Source organism: Lissotriton vulgaris, chromosome 9 (assembly GCF_964263255.1).
Source record: "Lissotriton vulgaris chromosome 9, aLisVul1.2, whole genome shotgun sequence".
NCBI lineage: Eukaryota > Metazoa > Chordata > Amphibia > Caudata > Salamandridae > Lissotriton > Lissotriton vulgaris.
The window spans coordinates 435,304,276-435,319,938 of NC_141697.1; the positions used below are offsets into that span (position 1 = coordinate 435,304,276).

The following is a 15,663-nucleotide window of genomic DNA, read 5'->3' on the forward strand; positions in this document are numbered from 1 at the left end:
GTATTCTGACACATCTTCCTGGGGTTTCTGTCGACAGGCCGTGACTATCGACCACTCTACTTTTCTTTCCGGGACCAGGGTTTTTAACTTCTGGACCAGTTTGTCTGGGAGTTCCAGTATGTCCTTCACTGGTTTACTCCCCGGCTCTCGCTGTCTATCTAGTTTACCGAGTTGGTCCCAGGTATGTCCAAACAGATCCGTGTGGTCAACCTTCCGGATTTGTTTCCACACATCAGCTGGCAGGCATAACCCAAAGAACAAGTCAAAATCTGCTAAAGTCATTATTGTCGAACCCAAGGCTGTGCCTAATTCGGTATAAAATGCCGTCGGGTTCTTTCTTAAGTCGGGCAGGGTCTGCTTAAAGGTTAGGATGTCTTGTCGGTCCCATGGTTGGTAAACCCAATTGTACACAACCCTCCCCTTTGCATTTTCACTATTAACATAATCGCTCGTTCCCTGGCCCCGTGGCGGGATCCAGTAAGGAGCCGCTTCTCTGATAGGCATCATAGTATTGGCTACCTCTGCCGAGGTTGTTTCAGGGACCGTAACCTTGGCTTCTGGTTTCTGTTCCGCGAGGTGGCGGAAGACCTCAAGCATTTGCATGAAGAGCTCCGTCGCCTCACATTCAGTCCCGTCTCCAACATCAATCTTCCTATACAGTGTTGTTATTTTAGCGGGACCCTTACTCTGATACCTATCTTCATACGCGTTCAGGGTGTGGTAGCTGAATCGCAAAATGAAATGCCGTCTGTGGCTGTCGGCATGTGAATTATATACGCTCATTGTGTATTCTTCGCTCTCCCTTCGTTCTACCAATGTCTTTGCTATTTCGTTGATCCCATCCCGCTCATCTTTGCTTAACCTACTTAACCTGGCTGATGATTGTTTGCTAGCCCCGGAGTCGTCTGATGAAGTTGTTAATATGGTTGGTGCGGAGGCCGTAAGGGCCGGTGCACTGGCACTAGGGTCACTTTCACTCACACTCGGGGCTTGCAGGTTTTGTTGGCTGGGAGCATACGGAGGGGGCATGTAGATGATTGGGGGACCTAGCAATAACTCATCGTTTGCCCGTTGTTTGGAGGGTAGTTCAGGGTAGAGCGCAGAGGGGGTCCTAACAGGACATTGGCCTGTTGACCATGATTCTTGGTTTTGTGTAGCTTCTCTTCTTTCTTTTATTTCCTCTTCTAGTTGCTTTGCGGCCAGGTGGGCTGCCTTTCGTAATTCTTTCCCTATTTTTGCTTCTTCTCTTTTCTTTCGTTGTTCCGTTTCTTTGCTCCACATGCCGATACTGTCGAGCATAGTGGGCGTGGTCTTATTCTTCTGGAGCGCTATTTCTAATGTTTTTATTTTATTTTCACTAAAGGAACCTATCAGTGGCCACTGACTTTCAGGGTTCTTTTTCGTATATTTATGCCATAGTCTAGTGTAAGCTATAGCGACTAGTCCATACTTAGTGAACATGTCCTTATTAGGGGTGCCCTCCAGTGGAGCTGGATGGTTCATCTCTAATAAGCGGTCCGGGCTAAACAGGCTACCAACCAGTGGGGAGAAGATAGGCATGACGGTTTACACCGGGGACAAAAGTCTGCACTACCTATCTTATCACGGCGGGCAAAGACTAGACAGAATATTTCTATTCTCCGTTGTTTGCCGGCGGTGAATACCTCAAACGAACCAAAACCGAACAATCGGTCAATCAAAACAATTCAGTGGGGAGAATAAGTGGGCACAAAAAGTTATCGTTACCCCCTCTTTCTCTACCTGCAAAGAGGGACCTTGTTCTTCCCTGTTTGCAGACAAAGAATCTCCAGTCAATAATCCACGAACGACAGTTCGGGAAACAGTGGGGGAGGAAGATAGGCACGACGGATTACAATGGGGACAAAAGTCTGCGTTACCTATCCTTCACTGTTTGCAAAGAGAGAGCCTGTTTGTTTTTCCCCGTTTGCAGACAGCGAATCTCCAGAGGTTTCAACAAAGCGTAATACTAGTATTATCCAAACAAACAATTTTCCTCAATTCGTCGTGTTTACACGACCTTACCCGGACCGCATGGACGGTTTCCTGTGTTCTGGATCCAGCGCCCGATCGTCCTCTCTCCTTCGTGATGTTCGCGGCACTCCTGATGGTTCCCAGTCAGGACCGTAGATCACTCGAGAGAGGTCTGTTCAGAACTAGTGAAGGTCGGATGATCGGCTGTCAGACGAGGGTCTATCGGACATGAGCTCTTCCCGATCGTTGCAGTCGTTCACTCTGTCATCGGGACCTCTCCCACTGGATCCACGTGTCGCTGATGGGCCCCACGCTTTGGGACGCCAATTGTAGAAAAAGGTAGGGCTAGGACCTTTCTCAGGATTTGCCCGGCGCTAACCGCCCTTGTACCATTCAAGTTTTACCAAGCAATGAGGCAGGCGCCGGAGACCAGAAGGCAGGAAACAGAAGTTTTATTCCGACGGAGCAGAACACATCAGATCAGACAACAAGGTATCGTCTCGAGGTGCTCTAACAGCCTCTCGGAGGCCTGGCCTCTTATACACTGGTTTATGGCATGTGACCTTCCTTTATTACAATAAGAACTTTGTAAAGCAAGAAAAAGACATCCCCGTAATCCTCGTGTTAATCCCACCCCCATATACCTTCACAACAGAGGTCCTCAACCTGCTGATAAGAGGTGGGGGTCATCACGCAGCTGAGTGTTCTGTCGAGTCTTAGGATGTGTGCGCCTGATCATGTCACAGGGGGTGGGGAGGCCTGGATCAATAGAGGGTCCTTTGAAGGAGAGCGACCTCATACAATAAGGGGCAGTAAATGATATCTCCCGGCTTAGGCAGTGGCCTCGGACCTGTGTGGGCAGTCGGACACGGGGTGAGGGGCCATCAATGGAGTGGTATTCATGCTGCGTGGACAATCCAGCGCAGAGGGGAGGTTTATCAACAGAGGGGCATTCATGGGAGGAGAGGAAGTGTTGGTCAGGCGCTGGCGTGACTCCCAAGGACAGGGTCATGCAGAAGGGTCATGCTCATAAGGAGGAGGGAGGGGGAGCCAGGGTGCGCGGAGGATGCTTGCTGGGTCAGAGGGGCGCGCTGGCGATCGATCGTGGACAGGGAGACCATGATATCTAAAATGGCTGCCGTGCACGTAGTACATAGGTGACAAGCTGGCGCAGATAATGTTCAGATCGCAAACTAAAATTCCACATTGGGTGTCTCGGCGCTAGAGGCTAAAGGCTGGAAACTAGTAATTAGAACTTTAAGACATTGGTTGAGATGATCTATGAATCATGTCGTTGAGAAAACAGCCAAGTCTTTAGCTGTTTTCTGAAGACAATCAAGGATGGACTAGTTTTTATATTGAGGGGAAGGGAGTTCCATAGTTTTGCTGCTGCTATGGAAAAACATCTGTCTCCCCAGTTAACTTTCCTTGTTCTGGGAATCTGAAGCATATGAGCCGTATTGGAACGCAGCGTTCTGGGGGTTGCCAAAGGCTTAAAAAACTTCTCAGGAATTTGGGTCCCATATTGTTTGTTGCCTTATAGACAATGCAGAGGGTCTTGAACTTCGTGCGACTTCTGACTGGGAGCCAGTGCAATTGGTCCAGATATCCAGAAACAGAGCTATATTTGGGAATGCCCAATAAAACTCTAGCGGAGGCATTTTGTATCAATTGCAGTTTGGAAATAACCTTTTTTTGAGCATTGAGGAAGAGGGCGTTGCAGTAGTCAGTGCGTGAAAACACCAGTGTGGATATAAGTGTTTTTCCCGTAGCTATGGGGAGATACGGTAAAAGTTTCTTTATTTTGCTTAAGATGTTAAAGGATGATGAAACTACAGCATTCACGTGGTGATGGAAAAGGAGCTTGTCATCAAATATCACTCCCAGATTTCTGACTTTACTGACAGGTGGAGGTGGAGTTCCCAGTTCCTCAGGCCACCATAAGGGGGACCACAAAGGTTGAATATTTCCAAAGAGCATGACCTCCGTCTTAGATGAATTGAGTTTTATGCAGTTGGAGGCCATCCAACTGCTAATGGCCCTCATACCATTCTTAAAGTTTGCTGCAACAGTAGGTCCGTTTTTGTGTATGGATAGTACCAACTGGGTATCGTCGGCGTATGTTGTCAAATTGATGTTGTACTCTTTTTTTACCCTCGCTAAGTCCGAAACATAGATATTAAAAAGGGTCGGACTTAGCGAGGAACCCTGTGGGACTCCACAAGGAAGGCTGAAGGTAGGTGAAGTGAAAGTACCCAGCTTAACTGCTTACTTACGATCAGCCAAGAAGGATGAAATAAGGTCCCTGGCTCTATGTTTAATACCGATGGCCTCGACACGGCCGATCAATGTTGCATGATCGACCGTGTCGAAAGCCGCCGACAGGTCCAACAAAATCAGGACAGCCTGTCCACCTTTGTCCATTGGACAGAATATCGGTAAACCAGTGCTGCCTAAACAGTATTCCTCACCGAATACATCCTTCCTTCAGTAAATCAAAGCCTAAGCTCTCTCAGGGAAATCCATGAGCCACTAACAAATCCTGCTGCAGCTTAGGCCCTATTCCTGTACCTTACTGAAATCTGGGTTGAAACTGTCTGAAGCCTTTTTCTTCAAATATTCTTGGACTGATGTTGGATCACTGTTGATAACAGAGTGCTGTAGTGGAGGTATCAATTGTGTAGATTTTGACTAGGTCAGGCTGATAACAGATTCCTGTGTTAAGCGGATGAAGAACAGAGCAACAGTGTCAAAGCAGCATGGGAGACAAGGAGGTTAAGACCAAAAGGTAATATGGGAGTAGGGTGAGGCTTTTAGGCCCACAGTTCTTTCATAGAGTCGAGCTCAAAAAAAAAAACATAAGGTGCCTGACATTTTTTTTCTAGTTTGACCAATTTCCCAGGAAAAAGGGCACCCAGATTCTGAAACCACTATGGGACTACATAAATAGCAGCCATGTGTGATTCTAATGCTAGACCTTTTTACAGGTTATTTTTTATTAACATTTATTAATTGAATAGGACATCAAACAAAGGGCAGACTGAATATAATGCCTATAGAAATGGTAGAAGTAGTTTTGCAGCCTGAAGAGTCTGTCAACAATCATTAGCCATATCTTATAATAATTCGTATCCATCTGCCAGAAGTGATCTTTCTGCATTCATATAGGAGTCCTCCGACTCACTCTCATACTGGTGATATTTCTACTTCTAGGTCGAAAGGATCTTCTGTTTCGAAGTCGAGTTCTTCGTTCCGTATGCATCTCCATCCTTTCGTGGGGACGTAGAGTTGTTTTTAGACATCTGTTTCAAAATGGTTTTCAAGACTGGTGTCGAGCCATTCTTTCCCTTATCCCTCCAAGGTCTTTGATCCTCTCTTGAGGTCAAAGCTGGTATTGAAGTTTTGCCTTTAGTGATGTCTCCTGTCTTGAACCTTGGCCCTGCTCTTGCCTTCCGTCAGCGAGGTTCGAAGTTACAGCCAGTTATTTCTCAGCATCTTCCTAAGGACATCTCAACCACATCCTTGAGCTCCGATTCCTCTCCTTGGGCCGCCTCCGTCTCTTCAAGGGTGTCCTCTTACTCATTCAACAGCTTTATGTCCTGTAAGGACTCTTGCTTTCTTTGTGGTGATGACAAGGCGTAGGCTTCGCTCTGCACAAACCGCAAATAATTTAGATGTGCACAAATATTTCAATGCCTTTTAAAGCAAAAGTCTACAAGAGCTTGTGTTTGTGTGACATTGCCAGAGTCAATACTAGGCTTTCCTACTTTGTGTTCTAGGTTGCCTGTTAATGTGTTTAAAAAAAGAAAAAATTGTGGAATTAAAAAAATGTTACAAAATTGCTACTTCCTGCTTCATATAGTCAATGCACAAACCTATATTGGCGCACTGGGGGAGCCAAATAAACCAAACCAAATGAAAACCCAGTGGGTGCAAGGATGCACAGTAAAGTGAAAGCGATAAATGTGAAGTCCAAGTACAAACAATTTGGAAAAACAAACCTCTAGCACAAGAGTCGCTATACACTGGAAGCGTTTATTTTCATACCTAGTTAGAAGCAAAGACTCAAGCTTAAACATGGATGTTAAAGTAGACCAGCGTGAGGTACAATTCTAATGAACTTGTATCAAGGGTTTGAAACTTTCCATGCTAATTTCCAGCTCTTTCAGATTGTAGTCCACTCGTATGTGCATAAATATTAGCTGCTGCACTTAATCTGACAATCATCACCGCAAACATCCATCGCTAGTTTTCTGCAGCCCTAGGCAGCGCACATTTACAAAATACTCTTATCTAAGTAACACATCAAGCGGAGGAAGAATTCATGCTTTAACAAAGCTTGCTAATATTGAAATATCCAGCACAGCAGTTCACAAAAGAGGTTTATTTTCACAGACATGGACAGAGTAGTCATGGTAAAATGTACAACAGTATGATGGGTAAGGTTTCTTCGCCTTTATCTCTCTCCATCTTTACGGCGCTTCATCATTTTTAACAGCTAACGATTCATTGTTCAATGATGACCAGAGGATTCTGAAAAAAAAGCAAAAACGTATATATGAGCAATTTTACTTTTACCGATCAACGATTCCAAAGGAAAAGAGTGTTATTTTGGCTCATAGACTTAACACTTGATTATGAAACCTTAAATTACCGCACACAAATTTATATTCTACCCGTTAATGGCAGTCTTTTGTTTAAACAATGCAAAGTGAAATATACATTCAGATTTTTTTTTAAAGAGAAAAGTTGGGTATTCACAGTATGAGTGAGGAGTGATGGTGTAAACTTTATGGAAGGTTTAGATTCTGGACATTTCAAAAATATTTTCCAGACCAAGAATTGGGATGAGTAAAACTACTAGAATCTCAGATCTATCCAACCTCACCCAATCAAGTTTTGTAATCTTCACTATGAGGTAATGCAATTCTTTGTACAAAATGAATGGGGGGCAGGCAAATAAAGTAATTCAATGTGCACACTAATGAAGGACACAACAAATTATGATGGAAAATAGAGGACAAAAGCTCCATGTACAGGTCAAACCATGAACGGAATGTGATCAGACAACAGAAAATAATTGAGTTCAGATGTGTTATTAAAAAAATTGTTTTATTTAGTCATTTTACAATACACAACTGAGTACACATTGACAAAAAGACCCTGTTGGTTCCGCACTGCCTGCGATTGGAAATAAAGCTATTGCGCGCCGCAGGCGCGGACAGCACCCCCGTGCCCGCTGGTCCCTCTACACCCAGATGGCATAAGCTACTGAATAGGTGCACCACAGGCCTTGGCGAGAGTGAACCGGGTTCGCCTCCTCAGCGCCAGGAACAGCATCGTGCCTGCACCGGACAGAACACAGTGCACCTGCAAAGGTAGCCCCTTCTTCAAGGCACACAGTGCACCAGCAAATGTTGCCCGTCCTTCAGGGCACATAAAGCACCAGCAAGGGTTGCCCCTCTTTATGGCAGAGCTGCAGTGGCCCAGAGAGAGAACGGACCACGACACAGAACCATCCAGGGGCCACTTGCCTGCGCCACACATAAGGAACCAAAGCAGCCACCGGACACAGGACTCAGTGGGAGAGCTCCCGCATGTGCAGGGCCACCACAATAGGAAGAACTGGAACCACACAGTGTTCTTGCCCCACACCGCAGAATCACTGCACAAGAGTGGTCCTGCCGGGGAACCAGGAGTGCAGAGTGGAGCAGTCTGGACAAGCTTGGTGATTTATCCTGACTGGGCAGGTGAACCTACAAGAGGGCGGCGATCGCAACTAAAGAAATTGTCGCATTGCCTGACCATGTACGCAGAGAGAGCAACTGAGGTTGAGTGTTGCACCACAGCGGCAGTCCGGCGACCTAGCGATCCCACAAACCAGTGGGGGCATGGGGAAGCCAAGAGGAAAGCAGGTGGGAGCGCCGCCGGAACAGGGTGACGAAACTATCACGGAGGCATGTGAGGGACCACAACAGCCAAAAGTTGATCAAATACTGCAAGCTTTTGCGGACAATTATAAAACAAAAGCACAGGTGCACCACTATAGCCTTATAGCCTGCCGTAGCGGGCTATACCGGCTATTAAAGGCCCGCTGAATCGTTAAAGGCCCGAGCCGAAGGCGAGGGACTTTAACGAGACAGCGAGACTTTAATTGCCGGTATAGCCCTGCTACGAAGGGCTATAAGGCTATTAGAACATTCTGCCACTAGAGGGCAGAATGTTCTAACAAATTAAACAAAAAGGGTTCTCGAAGCTCGAGGGGATATAAATCCCCTCGAGCTTCGAGAAGCCTTTGTAGAACATTGGAATGTTGCTCTGCGGGCCTTTACCGGCCCGTAGAAGCAGGGAACAATCCATTGTCTGCAATGGAGCTCCTAACATTCCAATGTTCTAATACTCATAAACAGGGAAATCATGTATACAATCTATTCCCAAACGACAAAGTTCTTCCGAAGTTTCATTTATTCAGTATCAAAAAGATTTATAAAAACAGGGTTATGGACTTCAGTTGTTGACAATGGCACAGACCGACGCGTTTCGTCCTTGAAAGGACTTCTTCAGGGCATTGGATGTTGCCCATATCATAAAGGGGTAACAGGGTTAACAGATATGTGGTTCCAATATCAAGGAAACAAGTGAGCAAAATTCAATTTCAAATTCCCAACTGGTACTGATCCATCGTGTCATTTAATCAAATCCCAAAGTTGCATGTTCACAGTAACAGACAAAAGTCAGTAAAGAAGCGTTTCCTTCCCGGAGTGTCCATAAAAGATATAAATTCGGTGGCACTCGGCGAAATACATGTGTTCCCCGTGTATCACAGCATATCAAGGGAAACTATCGGTCATATCAGACCTAAAGCCGCTTATAAAACTGAGGTAAAGTGGCGTCAATCAATGGCTTGCAGCCGGTGACTAGCTATCAAGAAGCCGATCAGGCTCCATCAGAGTGCCAGGCGTAGTAACCGGAGGACAAAATCAGGAAGCATCTGTCCTCCGGTTACTACAGCTGTGCTTTTGTTTTATAATTGTTGAGTTCTGTCTGGAACAACATTGTGACAGTGGGTGTGATCCAGTGTGCACACATTTCCTCAAGAGTATATATGAGGTCAGAATTATGGATGGATAGCAACTTAGGTGCTGCCAGCTAGAAGGGATCCACTGTCAGGCACTTTGTTTTTACAAGCTATTGCTTAAACTAGGGAAGCCTTGCAAAAAGACATTGGACATGTGGCGCAAGGGCTGGGATTGCTTTGTGCGGACCATGCTGAACTGGCCGACAGGGTGAAACAAACGGAAGCATTCATAGAGGTCCTGGAACCGGCTCAGAAATCAATAACAGTGCAGATGGCAGACTTTCAACATAGGCTTCGGACCCTTAAAAAGCGCACGGAGGATGCAGAAGTGAGAAATCGAAGAAACAACATCCAAGTGGTGGGGCTGCTGTAGGGAGTGGAAGAACCGGACATGGTGGCCTACTTAGAAAACTGGTTGAAGGTCACCGTCGCGCCGGCAGGACTATGTCCTTTTTCACCCTGGAAAGAGCCCAGAGTACCTGCCAGGCTGTTGGCTCCCGGGAAGCCGCTGAGGCCGGTGGTGGCCAGGCTACTTCACTACAAGGACAGCGATCTTTTGTTGAACCAGGCCAGGATAGTGGGCCCTAATACAGTGGACAACAGCAAGGTCACATTGTTTCCGGATTATACATTTGAGGTCCAGCGCCGCAGAGTATCGTTTGTGGCAGTTAAGAGGGCTCTGAGAGACAAGGGCATCCAGTACTCGCTGATGTTCCCGGCGCGACTGAAAATCACGATGGATGACAGGTCGATATTCCATGAAATCCCAGAGAAGGCGTTGGACTGGTTGGAGATGTATAAAGCAGGACTCTGGGAAGCGGGAGGTGGTGTGCCGAAAGATGGGACAAGGCCGCAGCCCCGAAGGATGAGGCACAACCGCCGGCGCCAACCAGCGGCCCAGAAACAGACGATGACGCAAACTGGGATTGAGCGCACGGCCGCTTTGCACGCCGTCATGGCTATGTCACACGAGGGGGCAGGGCTGCACCCAGAGGGATCGAACTCAGATGGAGGGTCCCTGGAAGAGGATGAGGAACAATCTGAGAGTGTGAGCCAGAGACTTCCACATGTAACAGCTGGGACTGCGGACGAGATCGTTGATGGGTGATGTAGACATTGGCTGATCCTGCAGGGGGTGTTGGGGAGGGTGGGCCGGGGGTAGGGAGTAGGGGCTTGCTGCAGCTTTGGTTGGAGGGTAACTGATTGTTTAAAAATTAGGGGAATGCGGGGGGTCTGTGGGATGCAAGTAGAAGACGCCTCATATATACTTGACCCCAGAAGGGGCAGGCTCAGTGATACGGGGGTTGAGTGCGGGACGATGGACGTTTAGGTGTCTGGTCCCCTGAAGCCTGGGGCTTACTTCCCGTAAGTTTGTGTGGGTTGACTCCTTAGGAGCTTAGTTGTGTGTTTGAGGAATACTTTGGATTGGTTCTAATGTTGTAGTGCCTGTACTGGGGGGTGGGCATGGGAGGGGGTTTGGGATATTGATGACACCGGTGTGCTCTTAGACGTGAGGGGGTGAGTAGCAAGAACGGTATGATTAATGGGTACATTACAGGATTTGAAATGTAATACTTGGAATGTGCGGGGCTTCACACGATGCAGAGGGGGCACAAGTTCCGGCCCTACTTGGTACGGGGGGGGTACAGATAGCTTTTCTTCAGGAACCATCTTAACCTAATTGAGGGGGCAGCGCTAAAAAAAAAAAAAAAAAAAAAAAAAAAAAAAAAAAAGTGAAGGGGCAGTTATTTTACACAACTTATTCTGTGTTCGCAAGGGGTACATTGGTGTGGGTTAGGGCGGGGGTCCCTTCTTAGCCTTTGCATCACTTGGTTGATCCGGAAGGGCGGTTTGTGGCGTAATGGGTCGACTCAATTGAATGGATGTTGCACTATGTAGTGTCTATGCCCCTAATGTTGACCAACCCTCCTTTTTTGAGATTTTGTCTGGGTGCCTAGCGTCATATCCAACTACTGCGGCAATAGTGGGGGGGGGGGATGGGGGGGGAGACTTTAATTCAATAACCGATGTGGTGTGCGATAGATCTCACCCCCCGCTACTCAGGACCTTGGTACATATGATCTCCAAGGCAAGGGGCACCAGGCAGGCTAATTGGGGTCTTATCGACACATGACGCGCCCAGCATTTAGAAGAGAGGGATTACTCGTATTATTCTGGCCTCCACGACCTGCATGTGCGGTTGGATGTGATATTATGCGCCCCTGCGATTCATTCTAAGGTGACAGGTAGTGAGTACCTGGCAAGAACGCGGTCCGACCATAACCCGTTGCTAGTGCGCTTACGATAGAGTCAGGAGAGGGCAGTCATACCGACCAGGCAGCTCAGACTGGGGGAGGAACTGACAGGTATCGAGAGATACTTCGAGGAGAATGCAAGGACCGCGACGTCCCTGGCGATTGACTGGGGTGCGTTTAAGGGTGTGACTAGGGGGATTTGTATTAGTAAGGTGGTGGGAGTACGGAAATCGATTTTGACAGGGTGCAGGCTAAGGTCCCAGAAGCTAGAGGCAGTGGCGGTGCAGGTGGAGAGACTGTGCTCCTTAGACTATAAGAGTTAAAAGCAAGGATGCATGCTAAGGGAGATAAAACGAGCGCACTACTGGCGTGGTTAGCAAATCCGACCCCCTGAAGAATGCAAATTTTGGGCCTGCTAGCCTCATCAGGAGAGGTGGTATACGTGCAGGGATAAATGGCCTGTCCGGAGAATTATGCTGGTTTATACAGTAGTCCGTTAGCTCAGGGCCCAGACGCTATACGGGAATATTTGGAAGAGGTGGCTCTATTGAGTTTGACCAAGGAGAAGGGGGATTTGCTGGGTAGCGAGATCGTGATAGGAGAGATACGGAGGGAGATTAAGCATTTGGCTCGTAACAAAACTCCTGGAGTGGATGGCCTCCCCATAGAGTTTTACTCTAAATATGCGGATTGCTTGGCTCTGCGGTTGCAATTGCTCTATCGGGAGGCATTCAAGGCAGGGAGGTTACCCAAGACCACCAGGGAGGCTATTATCCCTCTTCTGAAAACTGGGAGAGAAGCCACGGATATGAAGGCATACCGCCCGCTGTCAATGTTGACGACTGTCTTTAAAATCTTGAGCCAAATACTGGTGTCGCGCCTCCTCTCTTATATGTCACAGCTAATACACAGAGATCAATCCGGTTTCATCCCCAAGCGTAATACGGCTTTCAATGTGCGATGGTTGTTGCGCATCCTGGAGAACTGTCGAGATCAGTTACCATGTGCTCTGATCTTATCAGTAGACATAGAAAAGGCATTTGATAGCTTAGAGTGGCCCATTCTTTTTCAGGTTATGCATAAGTAGGCTGTCCTGTTTTCAGTTTCTATTTTTGGTAAATTCTGGTGGGGTTTTTTCCAGTGTTTTCAATATCTTCAAAAACAGTTATCAGTGGTTACACACTTTCACGCCACTGAAAACACCAGAAAAAGTGTTTTTCCAGTGTTTATGGAACGCTTTGCTTTTATCATTGCTTGCTTTCTGCACTGAAAGAACATGGTATATAGACAGTGTACGTATAGTGTATATGACGTCCAAAGAAATTTTTGCAAATTAATCTTATTGCAGTACACCATACAATACTTCTTCAGTGAGTCTTTGGTCATGTGCACTCGTGCTTTCCTTCCCATGTAAACTTCTGTAAAAAGGCCCTCTCAGCATTCATAGCCCCTTGGGCTGAGAACCGTCAGCTAAGGGACACAGTTGGGATGACTTTCTTTGATGCCACATAAAGCACGAAATGATAAATATTTGTGTTTTAGTTCCTGGGCATAAGAAAACAGTGCACCAGAATGGACTAAAAAGTCAATAGCATCCCTCATTAACTCCGAAGATTGTAAAGATGCTTTCAGCATACCATCTAACAAGTGGCAAGGATCTCCTACAGGGAATCACTTCAGCTCGAGTATCAATTTTGACAGGTAATCACACACATTTTCTATATACGTAGCTGAATCACTACAAATACAAACAATATCACTCCAATCTTTGTTGAACTTGGAAAGAACCTTTTTTGCAGAGCATAACATGTGACACTGCGTTCCATGCTTTCCAAAAGTCTAGTGTCACGCTTTCACCACTATCCCAGATGCTTGGTAATATATATACTGGTCACTATACCTTGCCTTTAATGTTTAAAGCCTGAGGTGTTGGGAATTCACCTACTATCAATACTGACCCACTAGAAACTATGGTCTGATGTATTAAGGGTTTTTACCCATTCTCTGTGGGTAAATGTGAGGACACATATTAGGAAAGATTTTTATGAAACTAGCCATTTTACCTATTAGTGAAAGAATCAAATGCAGCCAAAATATCAAATGTGAGTTTGATATGTCCTGATTACAGTTTATAAAATAATTAAACTAAACCTAAAACGTGAAACTAAACCCTGCATCTTTAGACCAAAGGCCATAAAACTGAAAAAAGTAAAAGGAAGAAGAAACAATATTTTAGTGGCATCCCTAAAGAACAAAACTCAAGCAGAATAATGTTAGCCAGTCTTTCTTACTGCTAGCTTGTATAACAAAGTTACATTTTATTGACCCCTTCAGTAAGAACAAAATAACTCTTTCACTTTCTTTTGCCTTTCTTTGAATGGCATTTAGTTTGTGGTTGTGCAGGTGTTTTTTCAGTGTTTATATGTTTACACCGGTGAGGGCTATTTTTCTTTGTGGGGTTTTATCAGTTATTATAGGTTTAAACCTAAAACCCCACAGCCTATGCATAAGATGGGGTTGGGGGAGAATTTTGTGCGCTGGACACAAATACTAAATACATCGGTGACGGCTCGGGTACGGAGGGCAGGGGGGGGACGGGGGGGGGGGCGGTATATGATTCTTGCATAGCGGGACGAGGCACGCAACAGGGTTGACCGCTTTCTCCACTGTTATTTGCGCTCGTGATTGAGCCCCTGGCGGTGCAAGCTAGGTCGGGGAAGCACTATACTGGGTTGGAGATGTGTGGAGACTTACATTATATATCACTCTACGTGGATGACCTGTTGATGTTCCTGTCAGGGATTTAGGGGGAGCGGCGGAGCTGCTGTGGGCGTTTGGTGCGGAGTCAGGGCTGTGCGTGAACTGGGAGAAGACTAGTCAGTTCCCGGTGCGTCGGACAATGGAAATCCCAGAGATTGCTTGGAATACGATGGGAGCCTTGCTGCCTACGGTATCTAGGAACTAACATTTACCATGAGCAGGCGGATCTTCTGGAGGGGAATGTGAATAGAGCAGTGAGGGGCAATATGTCCTTCTGGTGTACTCTGCCGCTCTCGGTGGCGGGAAGAGTGGCCCTCTCGAAAATGGTGGCACTCCCTAGGCTGCTATATTATTTTAGGACGCTGTCGATCTGGATTCCGGGAAAGGTGTTTAGGACGCTTAGATCTATGGTAGGGGGCTTTTTTATGGGGGAGCGGCAGAAGGCGGGTGGCTTAGACCACAATGATGCGACCTAGAGCAGAGGGGGGATGGGCAGTCCCAGACTTCGAATTATATTATTTAGCGGCCCGAACGGCAGCGGCTCACGCAGGCAGTTGCTCGTGAATATAGGAGACCGGATGGACCTGAAGACCGTTGGGTTACACGACATGTACTAGCCTTCGTGGTGTTGGGCCAACGACTACGGGTTGCATTGTTGACTTCTAAAGAGAAAGTGCTAAGGGCATGCTGGAATAGAAGTAGGCGTAGAGTAGGAGTGACTCGACCGTATGCACCGGATATCCCTCTTGGAATGTGTACGGCCCTTCGGCACGGAGGGGACTGGTCGACATTGGCTGAGTGGGAAGAACTGGGATTGCAGATGGTTGAAGACTTGTATGAGGATGGTGCCCTTTTGCCCTACCGATCACTGCAGGATAAATACGGATTGCCAAGGGGTGATTTCTTGGTGCATGCCTTCTTGATGGCAGCAATTCAGAAATACTGGGGGGAAGGGATGTTAGAACCGCAGAAATCTCCGACGTGCCAATATGTAGTAATGGTGGCAGGGACGGTGAAGGCTGTGACCTGCCTGTATCGGTGAATGCTGGGAGAGGGGCTTCAGCCACTGACTCAACTGCGAGAGAAATGAGGTGGATCTGGGCAAGGATATACCTGAATCAACTTGGTCGAAACTAGTGGAGAGGGCGTGGAAGGGTACGTGGAATGCTAGATTCCAACTTTTACATTTCTATGTCATACATAGGGCGTACCTAACCCCAGAACAGATAAATAAATATTTTGGTGTGGAGTCCGCCTGTTGCCCTAGATGCCGTCTGAATGCTGCAGATTTAATGCACATGATGGAGTTGCCCGCAGCTCGGTAACTACTGGGAAGAGGTGGTCGAGGTCTTATGTGGAGTAACAGATAGACCCCACCGTGGGAGCATGCATACTACATTGGTATCCTCATACAGCATGCACCAAAGTAACGTGTAAATTCATTGATTTGGGCTTGTTGGCTAAACGGGAATTAACAAGAATGTGGAAATCTATGCAGGGCCCTAGTGTAGAGAGATGGAAAACGGAATTCAGGAGCTGGGCGGCTAGTGAGGGCATGGCTCCAACAAACCATGGGAG

The 15,663-nt window shown here is 46.8% G+C and overlaps 1 protein-coding gene across 1 annotated transcript in view; it reads right to left on the minus strand.

Annotated features, from left to right (window-relative positions):
• Positions 1 to 6,361: 6,361 nt before the first annotated feature.
• ATP5MJ (ATP synthase membrane subunit j) overlaps positions 6,362 to 15,663 on the minus strand; it is a 244,257-nt gene continuing 234,955 nt past the window's right edge. The window contains exon 4 of the mRNA XM_086937884.1: positions 6,362 to 6,525. Within this exon, the coding sequence (XP_086794010.1) occupies positions 6,506 to 6,525 (20 nt within the window). The 3' untranslated portion in view covers positions 6,362 to 6,505. The remainder of the gene's footprint in view (positions 6,526 to 15,663) is intronic.